The sequence below is a fragment of the Artibeus jamaicensis genome, unplaced genomic scaffold (genome assembly GCF_021234435.1).
Source record: "Artibeus jamaicensis isolate MK-2021 breed Jamaican fruit bat unplaced genomic scaffold, CSHL_Jam_final contig_497, whole genome shotgun sequence".
Classification (NCBI taxonomy): domain Eukaryota; kingdom Metazoa; phylum Chordata; class Mammalia; order Chiroptera; family Phyllostomidae; genus Artibeus; species Artibeus jamaicensis.
Window position 1 is genome coordinate 8,310,136 of NW_026521863.1, and position 20,361 is coordinate 8,330,496.

Here is a 20,361-nt window from a genome sequence, read left to right on the forward strand (position 1 = left end):
CCTGGGACTGATCACGTCTCCTGACCACCTGCCGTGTTGCGCTCCCTGAACAGGGAGCGTGGGGCCCCCTTTGCCTCTCCAGAGACACAGGTTCTTCTCGTCTTTCACCAGGTCATCTCCAATGACTTCATCCTCCATCAGGCCACACCACTGCCTCGTGGGGAGGTGACCAGTATTAACGTTTTTAATATCTTGGCTTATTAATCACATACACCATACACGACCAAACTGTCCCTGTAAAAGAATCAAATAAAATACTCAAACAGTCCAGAATTGCCCTTCATTAGTTTTTCTCCCCAAACTCATCACCTCTACTTTACTCTCCAGGGGGCTCACCATTAAACAGTTGAGTGCATCTTATTCTGCTCCTTTTCCATTCATTTGCCCGAACATATTCACCTATGCCTACATGCAGGGTGTTATTTTATTTTTACATAAATACTGATGGAGTAGGGGGTCTGCATGTGTGAAAGAGAGAGGAAGAGAGTCTGTTGTTTTCTTTTTGCTCTAACATGGCTTATAGCACATTCATTGTCAATGCCTACGGACTGACTTTATTTTACTTTATGCCTTCAGGGTATTCTGTAGTATGAATATCTCACAATTTATGTGACCATTTTATTATTAATGCCATTTTGGTTGTTCAACAATTGCTGTTTATTATAATTAGAACAAACCAAGGCACAAACAAGGCCAGGGCCTAGCCACAGGGCAAACCAGCAATCCAGCCATGCAATAGTTAACTTGAAGGGTAATGGCTTTAAGAAGTAGTCTTGAGGACTAAAAATGTTTGACAAAGTCTGGTCTCAGGCTGATAATGCCTAACCAGAAATATAATTGTATAATTATGTTTTTTTTTAAACTGGACATGGAAGCCTGTTAAGGAAGCATCTCAATAAGAAGAAGTGGTTGTTTCAAAATTTGTTACTGTGTTCATCCAAGATGACCATGGCAACAACAACAACAAAATAAAAACCAGGAAAATAATAGCTACTATTTGTTAAGGAGGTATTATGTTTTCTAAGTATCAGTCACAGTCTTTATCTTTTAAGAGCAAAACATTTTCCTTTTGGAAAATGGTCATGATTCCCTCCATATAAAGTCTCCATTATCCTGTTAGTCTGAAGCTTCTGGTCAGTTCTGTTATCTCATGCAGTGTGGTTGTCTTAGCCAACTCAGGCTGCTGTACCAAAAACACCACAGGCCGGCTGACTTAAAACAACAAACATTTATTTCCCACAGTGTCAGAGGTTGGAAGTCCAAGACCAGGGAACCGGCAGGGCTGGGTTCCAGTGAGAAATCTCTTCCTTGCTTGCAGGAGGCCACCTTCCTGTGTGCCCTCACATGCCAGAGAAAGTGGCCTGACCTGTCCCTCTTCTTAGAAGGGCACTGATCCTGTTATTGAAGGCTCTGGTCTCCTGACCTTATCTAAATGTAACCACTTCTCAAAGGCTCACTTCCAAATACCATCACACTGGATCTCAGCATATGAATTTGAGAAGCACACAGACATTCAGTCCACAACAATGGAGAACAAAGAAAGAGTGTGGCCCAGGAGGAGGCAAGGTCACACTGCAACTGCATTGTTGGTGGAGGTACTACCCAAGGTCAAGGTCTATCCTGGCACCCTATAAAACTCCATGTGGGTTCGGCACACATGGGGCTGGCATTGCATTTTGTTGGTGAAAGACCTCTTTTCTCAGGATTATGTCCTTGTGACAGATGTTGAGGCATTCAGACTGGTACTAGAGATAAAGTCTGGTGTCACCTCCTGTCAGTGACCACCATCCCTCCAATTCCGAAGTGACAAGTGGGAACACAAACCTCCAAATAAGGGAACAACCCCCTTTGTGCTCCAAACTTGAGGTGTTTATTCTGTAACCTCTTTCAAACGACTCTGACAATAGCAGCTAACAGCTCTGACCTCAAAATGCCTCTGTCATTGTACAAAATGCTTCCATGGGCCGTATCCTTACCTCTTCACAGTAGCCTCATGGGTCGGTATTCTGTGTTTGCTGTCTGCTTTTTGCCATTTTACATATGTGGCCATCTAAGTGCAAGTTGAACCATCTGCCCCCAGTTACTGGTAGATGGTGAACCCAGACGTCTAGGACAGGTCATAGGACTCAAAAGCGCCCAATGTGTGATTATCGTGCCTCAGGCACAATTGCCTACTTTAAGGTGGCAAGGCATTCTGGGCCATAAATAAAGAAATAAATAAGTAGTTTTTGTCTCCATACCATCCTCAGGAAATTGAGTTGGGGTCTAAAATCCAGACTGTATTTGCAAACACGTCTGCTGCCTGCGTCTGTGGACGGCTGCCTGGGACTCGGCAGAAGAAGGTGTTGGGGGTTGTCTGTGAACTCTGGTAGTAAAACAGATGAGTAGCTTCCCTTGCTTCGTTTTCTGAAATGGTTTATCAACACACAGCACAGGTTCATTTTCTACTGGCCCCAGATGGCCGCGAGCTGGTCCTCCCACAGAGCACGGCAGAGCCCTAAACAGAAGCCCGGGCCGGGGGAGCACAGGATGAGTGGGGTTCAGGGAGAACACAGCACAGGAGGCCACTCCGACCCGGCCCTCTGAGATGAGACTTGGCTGAGTTTGGTCTGGTGGCTCATGCCTGGGAATGCTGTGACAGTGACGGCCTGTGACAGGCCACACGCACACAGAACTCCTCACCCCCATGACGCAGTCCCGGAGTGGTCCCCTAAAACATCTGGAGAGCCATTATTTAAACTGAATCTATTGCGGTGACATTGGTTAATAGAATTAGGTAGGCTATAGGTGTACAATTCTAAAATCCATCATCCGTATTTTGTGTAGTGTGTTTCCCACCCCAAGTCAAGTCCCCTTCCGTCACCATTCATCCCCCTTTACCCTCTTGTACTTCCCCCCACACCCCTCTTCCTCTGCTAACCACCATTCTGTGTGGTGTCTGTGAGTTCTTTTTTTCTTTGATCTATCCTCTCACGTGTTTCACCCAGCCCCTCAACCCTCCTCCTTCCGGACACTCGTTGGTCTGTTCCTTGTGTCTGTGAGTCCGTTTCTGTTTTGTTTGTTATTATATTTTGTTCATTAGATTCCACCTATGAGTGAAGTCATATGGTATTAGTCTTTCTCTGGCTGGTATATTTCACTTAGCATGATGTTCTCCAGGTCCATCCATGCTGTCGCAAAAGGTTAGGTTGTTTTTTTTTTTTAAATCTGAGCAATATTCCATTGTATAAATATACCACAGCTTATTTATCCACGTGTCTACTGCTGGGTACTGGGGCTGCTCTCAAGTCTTGGTGATTGTAAATAATTATAAATAGCACTGCAATGAATGCTGAGGGGCATATACTCTTTCGAATCAGTGTTTTGGGTTTCTTCAGACGTATTCCCAGAAGTGGAATTGCTGGGTCATGAGGCTGTTCCATTTTTAATTTTTTGAGCTAACTCCATACCGCTTTCCACAGAGAGAGCCATTTTGTAAACACAGGAGAGAAATGTGTTGAACATTTTCTGTTAAAGAAATAGCTTCATTACTCTGAAAGTTCAGAACTTGCATCACTTTCCTGAGTGGGAGTTTCTGTTTTCCAAGACTTTTTAAAGTAATCTTATGTATTTTGGGGCTTCTGATATCAGCTACAGAATCCTGACAGCCATGTTTTACCCAAGTAACTGGTTTTAGCGTCATTTTATTTTTGGAGACTGAGGAGGGGTGAGTGTTGGGGAAGCACAGATCACAGAGGTATAGCCTATTGTTTTGGGTGTCAGCTGTGCCATTGAAGCAGGCCCATCCTGGTGGCTGAAATGCAGGAGGGAACCTCTTCTGTCCCTGCATAGCCAGTGACCGTCACCATTAGGAAATGAAAGAGAGTCAACGTCAACACCCTTTTCCTCTGTCCAAAACCTCTTTTTCTCTTGCCCTGCCGGGAGAACATCCCTGAGCCTTCTCACTGCTCTATGTTGCCTTGTGCCCCAAAGCTGCCTGGTGTCACCTGTAAGGCAGTTATAGAGGGAAGGACACACCCAGCCCTCGCAAGGACACAAAGGGCATAAAAGGCTTGGCAAACCCGGAGAGCGCTGACCCAGGGCTAGACCCCAAGGAAGAAACGATGGGGTGACTTCTGTTTGAAAGGAAGGCTGAGATGGAGGTATTTTTCAAGCAATAATGATTAGGACTGGATTTGAAATGAACAGGTTTCTTAAAAAACAAGTGTTTTGGTTTATTATTTCTCTATGCATGAATTTTAAGCATGTTCCTTAAACAGTGGAAATAAGAGAAGTCAATGATGTTTGTTCTATAGCAACTGTCACCATCAACATTTTTGGGTAACACAACCTATGGAGAGCGGGAGGAAGGGCAGGTGCATAGGTGAGAATGGGATTAAATTCAGTGGTTTTTCTACCTCTGTCAGGAGCCAAGCAAGCTAAAGGGAGGGCCTAGGTTTGCAAAGAATGATTTCGATTAGGCACTGCACGCAAGTGCGGAGAGAAGACAGCAGTATTCATCCCCCATGCAGAGAACGACGTCAGCCTCCTGGCCGCCATTCTCTCATGCTTGCCCACACTCCCACACCACACACAGCCCAGTCTGTTCTCAACACGGCTGGAATGGCCCCTCCCTCCTGGACCTCCCTCAGACCACGTCACTGCCCTGCTGGGCACTGACACTGTGCCGTGACCCCCCATCTTGCTCCAGCCATCCTTCCCCCTGGGTCTTCCCTGAGAGGTCCCACTCAGGGTTCCTTCCCTCCGTGTGCCCTCCACCCACAGAGTTCCTCCACTAACTATTCCACTCCCTTGCCTCATCCAAATCTCTGCCTAAATGTCCTCTTTTCTTGACCATTTGACTTAGTGTTGCAACCCTTCCCAGCCTGCCTCATGTTTCTCCCATTGGCTGACATATTCTATACATTGTCTTAACTTATTGTCTTCCTTCTCCCTCTAAAAGGCAAACTCCATGAGGACAGTGAATTTCTGTTCCTTTTTTTTCTCTTATAGCTCCAGAGCCAAGACAGCATTGCCATAGAATAGACATTTAATACATATTTACCAGGTTAACATGTGAATGGATGCACACAATCACAGCGCTTTCTTGTGGGAGTTCATGGGGCGCTCACCTAAAGGAACCATTGGCTTCCAGTGTCACAGCCAAGAAGGGACAGGAACTCCTTGTGGGGGAGCGGTTAACACACTTAGAGGTTACCTTTTGCCCTGCAATTAATATGCAAAATACCCTTCCAAGTAGCAGCAATACTTGGATGTCCAACGATACACGTAAGCTCTAATTCTTAAGAGAACAATGTCTTATCATCACTAGCTTCTGCTTTTCCTGATGGTCAATATTTGAAATTCCTGTGCAAACCTGGAGAGAAAGAGCAAGATGGCTCATCTTGAAATACATTCTGTGATTTTTACTTCATGACTTTATCTGTTAATTAATGTTCATCAATAACTTTAATTATATGAGGGTGAGCTTGCAGGCTGGCTGGTGGAGGGGGAAGGGAGAAGACCAACTATTGGACAAGATATTTCTTGGTGGAGCTCAAGACCAGCCCCCCTGGTAGATCTTGCTCTGCAGTAGAGAGGTGCCTCTTTGGGGAGGGGTTAAAGAGAACAGTAGTGGGCAGCAGGAGGTAGGAGTGTGAGAAAAATAAGGAGAATTAATAGATCTGTCTCCTGTGGTTTCTTCTGGAGACAATTATCTAAAGTTCAAAGCACAAAAACTAAGCCTTTATTTTTAACAAACCCAAACTCCTTCTTGTCACGTGCCATTTGCTAACACGGAGAGGTTTTTTTTTTTAATGTTTCTAGACATAATGTTATTATAGCAGTCGACACACAACCGTAGCCACTACCCACCAGCTTTTTTGAACAATGATATGTCTGATTGGGGGGAAACTTCTGGCCTCTGTGGCCTGATTCTGTGATTTCCATAATCTCCACCCTCTGAGGGAGGGCGGAGCTGGTGAAGTGGATTAGCACTCAGCCTCTGGGGTGTCTGGAGACAGGAGTTCCAACCCCCAGCTTAGGTCATAAGTAAAGATGAAGGGGCTGGTCTAACAGTTTATCCCCCTCTGGGAGCAGTGAAAGGCACAGCTAGTCGTGATTATTAACCTCGTTCAGAAGGAGCACAGCCAGGCACGTGGTGAACTGATCCTCATCCAGAGAAACTGGCAACAGCCAACAGGCTCCAGACTCTGAATTCACTCTGGGCTTTTTCAAACGCAATGTGAATTTTTTTCAAAAGAAACCACAGTGTGACTGTTAACTGGCAGAAAGAAGCATGTTATTTTAAAGAAGTGCCCATTTGGGTTCAAATAATTTAATGGAGATAAAGTAGTCTGCGATTATTAGCACATTGTGAAAAGAGGGGCAAATCTGTTCTCTTCTCTTCTGGCGACAGGTGTATTTCTATTGGATCTGCCGGGATTCCAGAGCCTTTGAGTGGTTTGCTGATCTCTTACTCTCACTGGAAACACGCTTGGGCGAGCAAGGGAAACCCCACCTTCTGAGTTATCATATCTTTCTCACTGGCTGGGATGAAAACCAGGTATTGATGGGACTGAGGATGAGCAATATTACCCAAGTGATCTAATCATAGAACAAAGGGGAAAGAAACAATTTCAATAATGAGCTATAGAGTTTTCTGATAGCATGAAAGAATTATTGTCACATTCTTAAAAAGGAAAGGAGAATAAAATAAAACCAGATTAAAAAGAGAGATTCAAATCATAGCAATGAAAGAACCTACAGTTAACATGCTAAGGAACAGAAAAGAAGAATGAAAAAGGGGGTGGTCAGTGGAAGACAATTCTAAATTTGGAAATCCAAGAAAAATTATAAAACATTATGTCACTGAAAGGGGCATTTGTCATTTTAGTGACATCAAGTGAATATTATTGATTGGCTTTATTGTCATGCTGACCTCCTAATTGGTTCTAATCCTATACTTTGAGCTGTTCAGAGTTAAAGAGAAAAAAATCCCCTGGCGTTTATATTAAACATTTCATATTTTAAAGCATGCAAGTTTCTACTGAAAATAATCATTATGAATCCATGATTTAGCTGTAGATGCTTTATTTTCTTAAGGTGTTCTTAGAAATCGTGTGCACGTGTGTTTATTCACCAAAGATCAAGGTCATCTTCTGTTGTGGCAGGTGTTCTGCACCATATTGTATTAGAAATATTACAGTTGAATTTAGCAAAAACAGTTTATATCAAAATATTTCACTATGGTAGTATTTCAGTGTTGAGAATATTGAACGATAACAATTAAATTTTAAACCATTTTTAACTCATCAAACATGAAATCTAACAGTGACATGATTACTCAGTTATGAGACGTATGTTCAAATCATCATTTCTGTAGTAATTCTTATGGATATTCACCTTACAGAAAGTGCGGGAGCCAAGAAGATTTGCATTAATCACTAAAACTCACAAATGAATGCATTTCTGTCTTCTAGTGAGTTTCTCTCTCTGTCTTTTTCAAAAGTGTGTTATAGCATATACTTTTTTTTCTGAATAGAAGTAAATTAAATTAATGTTCTTAAATTCTTGCCATGACATGTTGGAAATATTTTAGATGCTCAAATTCCTAGAATAAAATAATTGATGTGATCTGTTGGTAAGAAATCAAAAGGCTGTTTTAGGAATAGCCAATTGTTAAACCAAATCCAACAAGCTCAAAGTGGCAGAATGACAAGCACAGAAGGGACAGATGGAAAAGGTATTGCAAAGGGCAAATCAACAGGGTTTGGAGATTAATTGAGCCTTGGGCTGAGAAGTATGAAAAATAGTTCCAAAAGCTCAAACATCAGTGATTGGCAGCTCAGTGGTACCACTATTATAAGTAGGAAAGGCCCTGTTTTACTATTAAATAATGCCCAGACTTCAATAACTAGTAAGTACTTTGAGTCCTTTTCTGGTGTCACCAGAAAGGGACCTAATGACAGCCTGCCTTGTCCTATCCACTCTCGTCATTTTCCTTGGGCACGGAAGCCACCAAACAATGCAAGCTTCAAGTTTTCCCTTGTATTGTCCCCTCCCCCTGACATGTCCCTCCCCACTGCATGAAAACATTCTTCAAAGCCCAGTCCCCTAGAAAGCCTTCCCCAATTCTCTTAATCAAAACTACTCAGGGCTTTGCCACAGCAATTTGTTCGCTTCTGTGGAGCACTTGGTTTCTGTCTCTAGGACAGAGGATCTTGGGGGACTCTCAGTGATGCACATGGGCTGCCCAAACCTCTCCCCCACCACCCCGGCCAGTGAGCAGTTCCTCACAAAGCGGGACCTTCTCTTTCCTCTTCGTACCTCCCATACGGCATACACTGCCTGCTTCTAAGAGCCACTCAACAGCTGAAGTCACAAATTATTTGGGAAGACTCATTTTTAGCTACGATGATCAATTTGAAGGAACAGAAAGAATTCTTCATAAAAATGTCTTTGGGAGTTTGAGATGCAGCACTCTACTTAGGCAGGAAGATGAAGGAAGAAAGTCTGGATTCATCTTTGTAGGCCATACTAGTCAGGACTACGAAAGTGGGAGCTCTTTGGGGTGTAATGGGCCAAGAAAGGTTCAGAGAGGAATTTATAATGCAAACAGAATCAAGAGGAAGCAGCGTTCGGCCACGTGGTGAAAAAGCCGAGGAGAGTAAGGCCTGAGCTGGTCATTAGATCTGGCACATAGTCAACAGTAAAGTGACATTGTCTTCTTTGCCTACAGCTTATGATATGGAACTGATCGATCCTGCCGTTAAGCCAGAGGCTGCTGGGGTGGGTGCAAAACGGCCACTCTAAGCTGGGGGCTAATGCAACGCTGACTTCCACCAGTTCTGATAACAGGTCTTCTGCCCATTTCCAAAGCTCAATCCTCACCCACCACCTCAGCTCTTACTCCTGGACTCTTGTCTGAACTTCATGTTTCACTCTCTGTCTTGATACATCAGGTGTATCAGGATTCTCCTCCCCAGTTTCCTCTCTCCTCAAGTCCTATTCCCAAATTCAATCCCAATAGCTACCTGGGGTCAGGCCTGGCTTGGTGGCAGCTTCCAGCAGCCTGGATTTCTGCGATTCCACTTCAGTCTGCCATCATCAGCTGGGCCTGTTAGGGCTCTACCACTATTTTCTGCTCAACCACCCTGTCCCTGGTTGCTTTCTAGGCTGATAAGAAGCCCAATTGGGGAAGTCAGGTGCAGCAGGAGCCTGGGGCGGGATTGGGTCTAGCAGGGTTGTTAGCTACACTGTGGGGAGCAGGAAAAGTTAAGAAGGGAGCAATCAGAGCTGTGAAGTGTGAAGCACAGGAATTCAAGAGCTGTCCTGGGGTCTAACGGAGGAGCACAGGAGCCACAAATTCCAGGCATAAAAGCAAGGTAGCTGCCAGAATTCAACAACAAAAAGTTACCACAGGCACTGCTAGGCCCAGGCTTTTATGTACTGACAACTAGTTACCTGGTGTCTCTGTGCATTGGTGTAATTTGAAGGCAAACGGTTGGACACAGACCTCCGACCAGGCCCCTTGCTATGTTTGGCCATCGTGTCCTACCTGCCAGACTCAGCATCCTCCCTGCACTTGAACGCAGACAGTGCACTTCAAATCCTTTCAACCCAGTAGGCAGATCTTAGTAAGATCTTCCTGGATGTTCCCTGTCACTGTAATCTGCCAGTGCCTTTCTCAGATCCCCAAGGTTTAGTCTTAAGTGAATGAGGACAAAAGTACTGATTAATTTTTGCAAAGTTTGGCAGAAAAAAAGAAGTACCTTAATACGAGGTTTCCTTTAACCAAATTGACTCTATTGGTCTCATTTTTAAAGAAAAATTTCCTTTCCAGGCCCATGTTACTACTGTACATCTACTGTGTCGGACGTGCTTTGTGCGAACTGTGATCACGGTGGAATACAAGATAAAGGACATATTATGCTTGTCCTGGAATGAAAAATTATTGATATCTTATTATCATAATAATAAGTATTTCCAGTCCCATAATTTTTTAGTATTAAATCTACGAATGAGGATAATTATATTCAGTAGCAGATTCCTATTTTTTCCTAAATGTCACCTGATACCACAATTTCTATTTTAGGCTATTCACATAGCTTTACACTGGGATGAAAACACTGATGTGATCACCGGATTAAAGCAGAAAACCTCCTATGGAAGACCAAACTGGAACAATGAGTTCAGGCAGATGGCCTACGACCACCCCAGGTAAGGCACTCCTTCCCCCGCCCACTGGGGGCTTCCCTGGAAAGATGCAAGTCATTGCTGAAATGGACAGCTCTTGGGCACACCAGTTCAGCTGCAGTAGTGAGCATCAGTCTAGAGACAAAATGTCACCCTGGGGAGAGCTGGTCATAGGATGTTTTAGGAACCACAACGTCTGCTTCACTGGCTTCCAACACCTGACAATCAGCAATGATGTTGAACCCTCTCACACTTAAACTCAAAGATGGTATTTCTCACACTGCCTACATCTTCAAGAAATCTTTGATGTACATAGCTGATCTCTAATTACCCAATGGGACCTAAGAAATCAGTTCTGTCCTGCTGTGAACTGGATCTGGCACAGCAGACAGAAATGTTACAGAACCAAGCAGGGATTTTGCGTGGTACTTACAGACCCAGGACATGGAGCCCAAGTGCCTGGGTGTGAATCCTGGCTCTGCCCTTGCCACTGTTTTACTCAAACATGTAGTTTATTCTGCCACTGTCTTAGTCTCCTTCTCTGTAGACCACAGATTATAATAGTGCTTGTCTCCCAGGCTTCTATGAGGATGAAATGCATGAATATGTATAAGGTGCCTACAATAGACTTTAAATTCAGTAAGTATTCTCTGCTATCATTATTATTTCAATTGTTACTATAACTATTATTATATATAATAAACTTCTATGTAGAAGCAGAAGAGCTTTTGCTCTGGGACCATGAGACAGAATCGAAGGCTGTGCTTTCTGATTCTAGACAGCACTGACTACGTGAGCTGAGCTTGTTCAAGCCTTCAGGCTCTGTATAAAACATGGATGATATTGTACAGTCATGGTGTGGTTTTTGTAATTTAAAAAATGGTATGTGGAAGAGTTTGGTAGAGTGCAAAGCACTAATGCACACATTTCTCATTGTTATCACGTGTCTCCTAAACCAATGTTTGTTTTCAGCCCCCATCATCTACGGCTCCTGAAAGTCAATATGTCCTAATATTGTCCTTGTTTAAAGATTACTTTACTTATCTGAGAAAAGACCTGAAGGAAATGAGGGAGTGCGGTACATACAAAGGCCCTGAGACAGGAGACACGGTTCCTGGCCAGTGGGGGACTGGGGGACCATTACAGGTCATTATAAGACTTTGGGTTTTATTTTGTGAGGGGAAATCACTTTAAGTTTGAGCAGAAGAATAGCATGAACCATCTTATGTTTAATGGGATCGCTGCTGGCTGCTGTGAGAGGACAAATTGAAAGGTGCTTACAGCAGAAGCGGAGAGGCCAGAGGAGGTGGCTTGGATTAGGAGCAGTGGAGGTGCTGAGAAGCAGTTGGATTCTAGATGATATTTGAGGGCAGAGCTGGCCCGACTTGCCCATGGATTGCATGGGAGGTGGGTATGGCCCAAGCTAGAATGGACTTACCACTTAAGGATGTTTGGACGACTGTAAGAGGAGAAGATTGGCAGGTATGCCATATCAGAGGTTCAGGTTTTCAATATGTTTAAGATGCCCATTATACATCCAAGTGGAAATGTTGAGTAGGTAGATGAATAGGAGTCAGGGGTTTAAAGGGGAAGTTTGGGCTGAAGATACGCACTTGGGAAGTATCACCATATAAAATGTGTTTGGAGCCATAAAACTGGATGAGATCACCAAAGAAGTATATGTAGATTGATAAGAGTTCGAACCATGTCCATATCTGGAGGATAGGGCAATATATTCTAACTCACAGCTAGGTTATTAATTGTGTCATTTAGGTATTTTATGCCCTGGCCTTTTTTCTGTCCACTCTCTCGGTATTGAACCAAGAAGAGTAAAGCAAGACCTACTAGGGCATTTCTGACTAATTCCCCATTTCCTACGATTTCCCTATTGTCTTGTCATTTCTCCCCTCAGTTCTGGTATTACTGCTTTATGGTCTTCCTTCATAGAGGTCATCACTTCATTAAACCTTTTGTAATTCCCTAGCATTTTATTTTATTTTCATTTTTTGCTCTCTGGAATACTTTGCTGGTGAATATTGTTCATCTTTTGGTCAGTCTGGCTGCTTTTTCTTGCATTTTTTCTTATATTTTTACTGTGTCAGAAATGGTTCATTTTCTTGCGTATTGTCATTGGATATGTTAGACCTCCCAGGAGCAGCTATTTGAAGGAGGTTTAGGAAGGAGGGAGGAGTGGAAGAAGTGACTAGCTAACTGTCCAAAGTTGGCAACCCAGTGCTCTTTTTCTTGCGAACTCACTCTGACTTAAACTGGCCCATGCACTCTAATGCCTCTGGCAACCCTTTGTATGCCCTATGCCCTGGCAGTCTTCCTAAGGAACCCTGGATGCAAAACAAGAGTGTTCACCTTGGAGGCTCTGCATCAGCCCAGGCAAGAGATAGTGCTTGTTCGGACTTACTCCTGATCTTGACTAGTCCTGAGAGTAAAAGATTTCCAACAACAAAGGCCAAGAAAAGCTTAACTTTTGTCTTTAGAGTTAAGAGAGGGAGAGTGGACAACCTACACAATCACTTTGTCCCCCCTCAAGGTCAGCCTCAGATGACCTTTAAGAAGTGGCTGAGGCCCACAGCAAGTGGCCTTAGGACTTTTCAGTCACCCCTCCTAAAACCCACTTACTCCTTTCCCTCTTGACTTCACACTTGCTGACTCTTGGCCTAGAATCCATTTCTGGGGCTCCATTTCCCCTCCAAACATGGTGCTTCTAACCCAGCCTGGCTTCTGGAGCCTGCAAATCTGGTTCCCTTGTGCTTCTTACTCAACACCCAGTCCTGTCCCCTGAGCCCCCTGTGAGCCTCTGCTGAGTGCTACAGGTCACCACCTTTATCTCACACCCATCAGATAGCTGTCCAGAGACAGACACTGACTCATTTCATCTGCTGATTCTTTAAAAAGACTACGTAGGTAACAAAGAAAAACATCATGAATGGAAAACTAACACAATTTTACAAGTGCATGTGTTGCAGCCACCACCAGGTTTTTTGGTTGCTATTTTCTCCTTTTGGGGAAAAAACAATATATATTCATCTAATAAATGTTTCATATTCCATTTTCAATTATCATGAAATGAATGTTCCCCCTTTGCAGGCTTCTGATGCAGACACGTCTTGGTTTTCCAGTCTTGTAGATAGGACTACTCTTTATTATGATTGTTTCTTACTGATGTTTCACAATGCATTTTTTTTTTGGTCACACATGAAGTTTGCAGCCCAGTGGGGAAGGCCTTTGAAGCCAAAATATTTAATTATCTCCCTTCCCTCAGAAAGGTGTGAGCCAGAAACAACAGCATCAAAAGACTGAGAGTGGAAGTGAGTTTGTACACAATCTGCCCCCAAAATTACATCGTGTGGTGCTGAGGAGTATGCCCGACACTGCAGGGAGTAAGGAAAAGAGAACAATTCGAAGGTGGAAAACAATGTAGCTGTCACTTCTCTTGTTGTCCTGGTGAAGAGTGTACTCATTCCTTTTCAGAAACCATAATCAAAGTTTGGTGCATAAGTGCATTTAAAACCCAGTTAAATTCTTCAGCACATTAGCAATGTAAACTTTTCTGATAGATGACTTCATCCTCCCCGAGTAGAAGAGGCCCCCTGAGGTTTGGATGTCACTGAATTGGCCTCTACAACTGACTTCCTAGCTCGAATTTAAAAAATAACATATTTGTAACAGCCTCAGTTACTAGAACACCACAACTTGTTGTATAGCTTCAACTATCAATGTCATTAATATTAGACACATACAGGCAAAGAACAGTGATCATTTTATCCCTAGAATATGCCAGCTCCCTAGGAAGATGAGTCACCTATAAAGAGCTTAGCACCACCCTTCCGAAAGACTTCTAAAATGACCTCCTTAAACTAATTTTGTTTTCTGCTGTGAGAAAGAAGATTTATGTTTAATGAAGCTTTTAATGAAGAAATCTCGGAAAGAGAATGCCAATAAAATCTAATTTTTAAACATGAAAATTTAATATGGAAAAGTATTTCAATATCCTGGCCTTTGTCCAGATATAAATGAAATACGCAATCCAATTACGGTTCTACACAAAGGACAAAGTAACATTAATTTTCCCTGAGATGGTTATTAAAGAGATAAACAGCATGTTTTCCCCTGATTATGTCAAGGATACGTTTGTTCCCAAGACTACTTGGCTAGTCTTACAAGACAGGTCTGTCCTGTTGTTAGTTCATATCTTGTGGCAAAGATGGGTCAGAAAGAATTGGTGGGTTTGTTAGTGGCCTCAAAAAAGGTTCTTTGTTCTCGAGGGCCTTTGAAGTGGGCTGTAACCCATCTCTGTTCATCAGTGTGAAGCCGAGGAATCTTCAGGCTTGCTCTTCTAAAAACATGTACCTGTTTGCTCAAAGCTGGAGTTTGTTCTTGTTCTTAAAAAAAAAAGTTAAATCAAAAGAATAAGGGGAAGAGGGGCAAAAATATTTTTTATAGAACATGAAAAACAGCACCAAAAATAAAGCTCGAAGGAAGCAGATCAAAGAGAATAGTGCAAGCTATAAAGGAACCAGAAAATTGCAAAAATAAGAGTAATAGAGAAACAAATTGATGAGCATCAAAATGAATACAAATAAGGAAAGGAGAAGAAAATTAAAAAGAGATCAAAGTCTGAAAGTTGAAAATGGGAAAATATTTTCTATTGTTTTTATTTGCAACTAATTTTCATAATTATGTCAGCTGTTACAAACACACAAATGCAGCTTTAAAAGAAGGTCAACCAATAGTAAGTGGATGTATAGCAGCTGAGTCATTGGTTGACATACCCCAAATCACATGTATGTGACAACTGTCATATACTGCTAATTGGACAAGCACAGAAGAGTACTCTAAACACAAAAACAATGAAAACTATGCTCCCAGTTAAAATATGGCAGGTTAATTAAATACATGCATTGATGTGCATATCTTATACAAATATGGAAATTGTATTTCATTTATATAGGCATTTTCAATATGTCCCCAAGCTTTAGGCGGAGATGTTCAGAAGGTCAGGCAATCATCTCCAAGAGGACAGAGTGAATGAAAATAAATGTACTCTTGTCACCCCTAGCTACTGTTTTGATAAACACATATGGTGCATATAGTCAACCTTCTGGATATATAGATCAGTTGTTTTCAATTAATTGAATAAAATAATTTTCCATAGACCTTCGATCTTTGAGCTTACACTTCACATACTTGCAGTTTGTCACTTTCAACTTATTTACTGATACCTTCACCATGCTTTGCAGATGTGAACCTTTGCATCCTTAATTACCATGAGAACTTTAAAGAGTTGGCCATTTTTTCCTAACTCCGATAGAGGTGTTTCTTTCATCCGGAAGTAAAAAATAAAGAATACAGGAGTACAAGCATTTGTTAAAACAGTGCAGCCCAATCCAATTGACTGGGAACTGCTAGTCTACGCGACAGGAGTGTATTTTAGACTACCCATTGTTTCCAGAAGTGTAAAAATACCTTTGTACCAAATTGAGTCACTGTGTCCATCTGGAACCACATTGGCTAGTGCGCCACCCTCCACTTCTCATTTGTACGTGCATATGTGCAACATGGTCTTAAATGATATTTTTAAGAAATTCACATTCTCATTATAGCATACAAGGCCCTCTGTCTAACAGGGATACCAAACATTTGTTATAGGGCTAAAATGTTCAGTCTACTCAAAGAAATAGACTTAAAAGGAAATCCCACATATGACAAAGTATAGCTTCATGGGAAAACTAATGCCATCATAAATTTATGACTGGAATATCATTAGCATATTTAAATAGTGTCTTTGCACCAGAGGATGCTGGCTCTTCAGTTATAATCAAGTGAAGATTCAATGAAAATTACTGGCAATGCTCCATTTGTGGTAGGCGGAATTAGGAAGGTGAGTGAGAACAAGGTAGATTTACCATTGTTCTGCAAAGTTTCTATAAAATCATTAACTGTGGCAAATAATATTAGTATATTTCTCTGTGAAGTTGAATGTATTTTAGTGTCCTTTCAAAGAGGAGAGGGAGACAGGGTTGGCAGAAAAAATGGGTCTACCATTTTCAGGGGTCCAATGCTACAAATCAACTACCTCCATTTCTCATCCTTATCTAACCATGACGTCCTCAGGGACAGTGACTCTGTCCGTGCCCCTCAGTACCGAGCAAGTGACCAGCCTCAGTGAGCGAAGGGGCAGTAAGAGGGAAGAGGGGGCTGGGACAGGAGTCCTAATTCTTGCCAGAGAAGATTGAATTGGTGGGAAGAAGGAAGAAGAGCCACAGCCGGGAGCAAGCTGTCAGGGTCACCTGTAGGTCCTAATGAACACCTGAGTCATTAGGACACAGAGAGAAGTAACAGGGCAGGCTGCTTCCGATCCACTGGGAGATGGACTAAAAGGCGAAACTGGCCAACACAACTACCATCTGTGGTTATGAAAAAGAAGGTGTTGCACAAAATACAATTACACAGTGAATCATTTGGAGGCATTTGTAATGAAAAATGTCCCCTAGGAAAGATTACCCAGAAGTTGCGTCCATTGTCTGATACCGAGTCTGTAGCTCTCATCGTCCTCCTTCTAAGCCTTCATAAATCCATGGGAAGCTTCTGTGTATCGATTTTATTTGCAGAAAGCACTCAGGGTATAAAGTAATTTGATTTTTTTTAAAAGGGGTTTAGGGTCTGCCCCTACAGGGTTATAACTTACCAAGCATAAAAGCCAACACATAAAAACAAACACACAATTTAGGGAGAGAAGAGCTCAAGGCAGCAGAAGCAGAGAATCCAGCAAGATGGTGGGATGACTCTGGGTGCACCCACTCTCCCGTATATCTGCTGGTGGGAATCTCCTGGTGGGTGACATTTTAAATGCCTTTCATGCATGGCATTGCTGAACTATTTTGAAAAATATGCCAACCCCATAGAGAAAAGATGATAGTTACTTAGCAAATAAGAGAGGAGAAAGAGGATTTTCTTTATTGTTTATCAGAGTTAAATACAAGGCCGTCGTGTTAGCTGTCTTTGCAGCCCGTGCAGAATGCATCCTTTCCTCATCAAAGTCGGCAGCTCAGACGGATCAGTGCTGCTAAAGTCCCGGATCCAACTCCTGCCTGTGCGGGCTTGGCAGGCTATAAACGGAAGAACAATGCCTCGCATTTTTATACTTCTCTTACGGAGAATCTGTTCTTTTTGTACATTCTAAGCAATCGTGAGTAATTAAACTTTATAGAAGTTTTTTTTTTCTTTGCCAATCCCATTAGGGCTCTGTTTCACTTGTCCATTGCCTCATAAAAAAAAATACAGCCACATCTGTGTCATAACCACTTCGTGTGGATTCTCAGCTCTGTGAGTCACAATTCGCACGGTGACAAGAAATCTCGGTATTTGAGATCACAAGTGCCAAGTAGGATAAATAAGGCAAGCAAAAATATGTGGGGACAGGGATACACAGAGAGCTAGCGAGGGACTGCCTTTCTGCCTTAGTGGAAGGTAGACAATAAATGGCCTTTGTGAGACTTAGCTGTGCGGTGGAATAGTCGCAACTTCAAAAGAGGCAGGGTAGTAGTGAGCTGCCGGGGACACCAGCGTTCCACCTGGCAGGCAGCAATCAGAATCCTTTGAAATGGAGCCTTAACAGGTGGAGCATCAAAGGGCGGCCTCAGCTTCTGCAAGCGGTCACTGCCTCTGCAAATGAAGGGCAGTCTTAGCCTGTTGGGAATGGGCCGGTGGCAATCTCTTTGGTGACACCCACACTAATAGAAAAATATCACCACCCATAACAGCACCTTTGAACCTAGATGCAAGGGTACCTCTGAGCATCAGACACAGAGCCAAACAGTGACCCCTCACTGGGAAAGGTTTTGCGTGACCCATCTATCATCCAGAATGTCTTTAGTCCAGAACTCAAAAAGCCTGCTGATAGCCGTGTTGATCTGGGAAGTCTGCAATCATCTCTAGGTTAACAGTCCACTTCATACCTTCTGTTCAGCTTCGCAGAACAGGCAGACATCACGGAGATCGTGACAGAAGCTACCTGTTCCTGAGAGCTCATCACGTACCAAGCCTGCAGCAGAAAGCTGTGCCTGCAGTTCGTCTAATCCTCATGGGGGGTTAGAAAATGGAGTTCTGAGGAGGTCCTTAATGCACCCAAAGTTGATCAGCAACAAAACTGTGGGGACAACAGCACTCTTAACTCCCGCCTTATAATCCCATAAACACATTTGCTATATGAAGTCATAAACACATATTTTTCAGTATGAAATGTTTTCTGAAAAAAAGTGCCTTCTCAAATTTAGCTATGGGAATGATATCTTTAAAAATAGGACTCATCCATTTTAAACATATTATCATTTACAAATGAATCCACTTGATAAGTTTCTTTCAAGCTAGAGTTTGAAATGTAATTGAACCATCAATTTCTACCAAAGATATCATGGTCCTGGAAAACGCAATTAAATGTGGATATGATATATGGCAGAGAACCACGTTGTTGTATAAGCTAAAGAGGAAGAGGCTTTAGAGGCACTTTCCAACAAAAACTAGGTAAGAAGACCGAGAGGTGGGATGGTGGGCAGGGCCTGGCATCTGAAGAATTCTTCCGAGACAGTGTTTCTCAAAGTGTGGCTCATACACCACATGCCTCAGTATCACCTGGGACCTTGCTAAAAATGCATTCTTTGGACTCAAGCCCAGGACCCTAAGTTTTAACAATCTGCCTACATGATTTTATGCACAGCAAAGTAGGAGAACTTTTTATCTTGGCTGGAATAACTAATTAAACGATACCAGAGTGAAAATGGTATAAGGAATAGCACAGTGCAAGCTAAGGGAAAACATGGTCTCTGTAAGTCCACATAGAGAATAGCCCCTCCCATCTTGCAGAGGTAACCTGCATTATTTCCCTGATGGCATTGTTGATAGATCAGCAGAGTTGGCAGTAGGGCTCATGGGGGATTTGAGCAACCCTGTATGCAAAAATACCTCTTCAGCGCTGTTTTCTGAAATGCCATGATAGTGATGACAACTTCTGAGTGACTACATTTTCTGCAACATCTTTTTCCTTTCAACTCTTCTCTTTGGTCTTCTTTGAAAATTAAAGTAATTCCAACCAAAGAAATAAACTAGGTTGTTAGGACTTTAGTATAAATTGTATTATTTATAAAAAGGCAGGGTTGAACAGAATATGAGTAATAGCTAACACTTTTTAAATCTTCATGAATGCATTATTGCATTCTGCTTTCAGTAAAGCATATAATGTAGTCATTATTACTGTATTTGTTTGCACATGTGGAGATGGAGGCCCAGTGTCTTGCCCAAGACCACACAGGTAGTAACCTGCAGAAGCATTTATTCATTCATTCATCCAATAAACATTTATTGGTGGTCTACTGTATGCTGGGCACTATTCTGGAGGGCGGGATTACAATAAAAGATGAGTGAAAAACAGTCCTGGTTTCTGCTCTCAAGGAGTTTACATTCTGCCATCCAAGAGGACATGAATCAAAGTCACCAGGCCAAAACTCCAGGCCATATCACCTTTATATTGAAGCTGCCCTGCCCCCCCCAAGTCATCATGACTCTACAGCCTCAATCTTCTTGACCCCACCTACTGGTGTGATTTAGAGTCTAACAGGGCCCTGGGAACCTTTAGGAGACCATGATGCTGTAAACAGGAAATGAAAATCTGAGAAATAAGGAAGTGCGGGGAGAAAAATCAGTAAGCCAAGTGACAACCATAGCCACCTCCTGGGTTTTAAATTCCGTCTCGGCTTCCGCTAGCGTTGCCCTGCTTAACGCTTCCCTTCCTCTTTTGCCCTGCCCGCAGCAGCAGTGTTGGCGTGTTCTTCTGTGGGCCCAAAGCGCTCTCAAAGACACTTCAAAGGATGTGCCGCCTGTATTCATCTGCCGACCCCAGGGGCGTCCACTTTTATTACCACAGGGAAAGCTTCTAGACTTTGGACATAAAACCCACATATTGTGTAAGTGGTTACAGTTATATGGGTCATGGGTTGGGAAACTTTTCCTGTGAAAGAGCAAATAATAATGGTTTTAGACGCTGTGGGTCACGGTCTCAGTCACAACTATTCAACTCTGCCATCGTAAGGTACCAAAGCAGCTATGAACAAACAATATGCTATTGAATGGGTGTGGCATGGGCCAATAAAACTTCCTTTATGGACACCAAAATCC

The 20,361-nt window shown here is 42.7% G+C and overlaps 1 protein-coding gene across 1 annotated transcript in view; it reads left to right on the top strand.

Moving 5' to 3' along the window:
* The window catches only part of NOX3 (NADPH oxidase 3), a gene marked incomplete at its 5' end in the record, with an annotated part of 57,183 nt that extends 37,060 nt beyond the window's left edge, over positions 1–20,123 (top strand). The window contains 3 exons of the mRNA XM_037126232.2: positions 6,398–6,544; positions 10,076–10,200; positions 19,997–20,123. Coding sequence (XP_036982127.2) covers positions 6,398–6,544; positions 10,076–10,200; positions 19,997–20,123 — 399 coding nt within the window. The remainder of the gene's footprint in view (positions 1–6,397; positions 6,545–10,075; positions 10,201–19,996) is intronic.
* Positions 20,124–20,361: the final 238 nt, after the last annotated feature.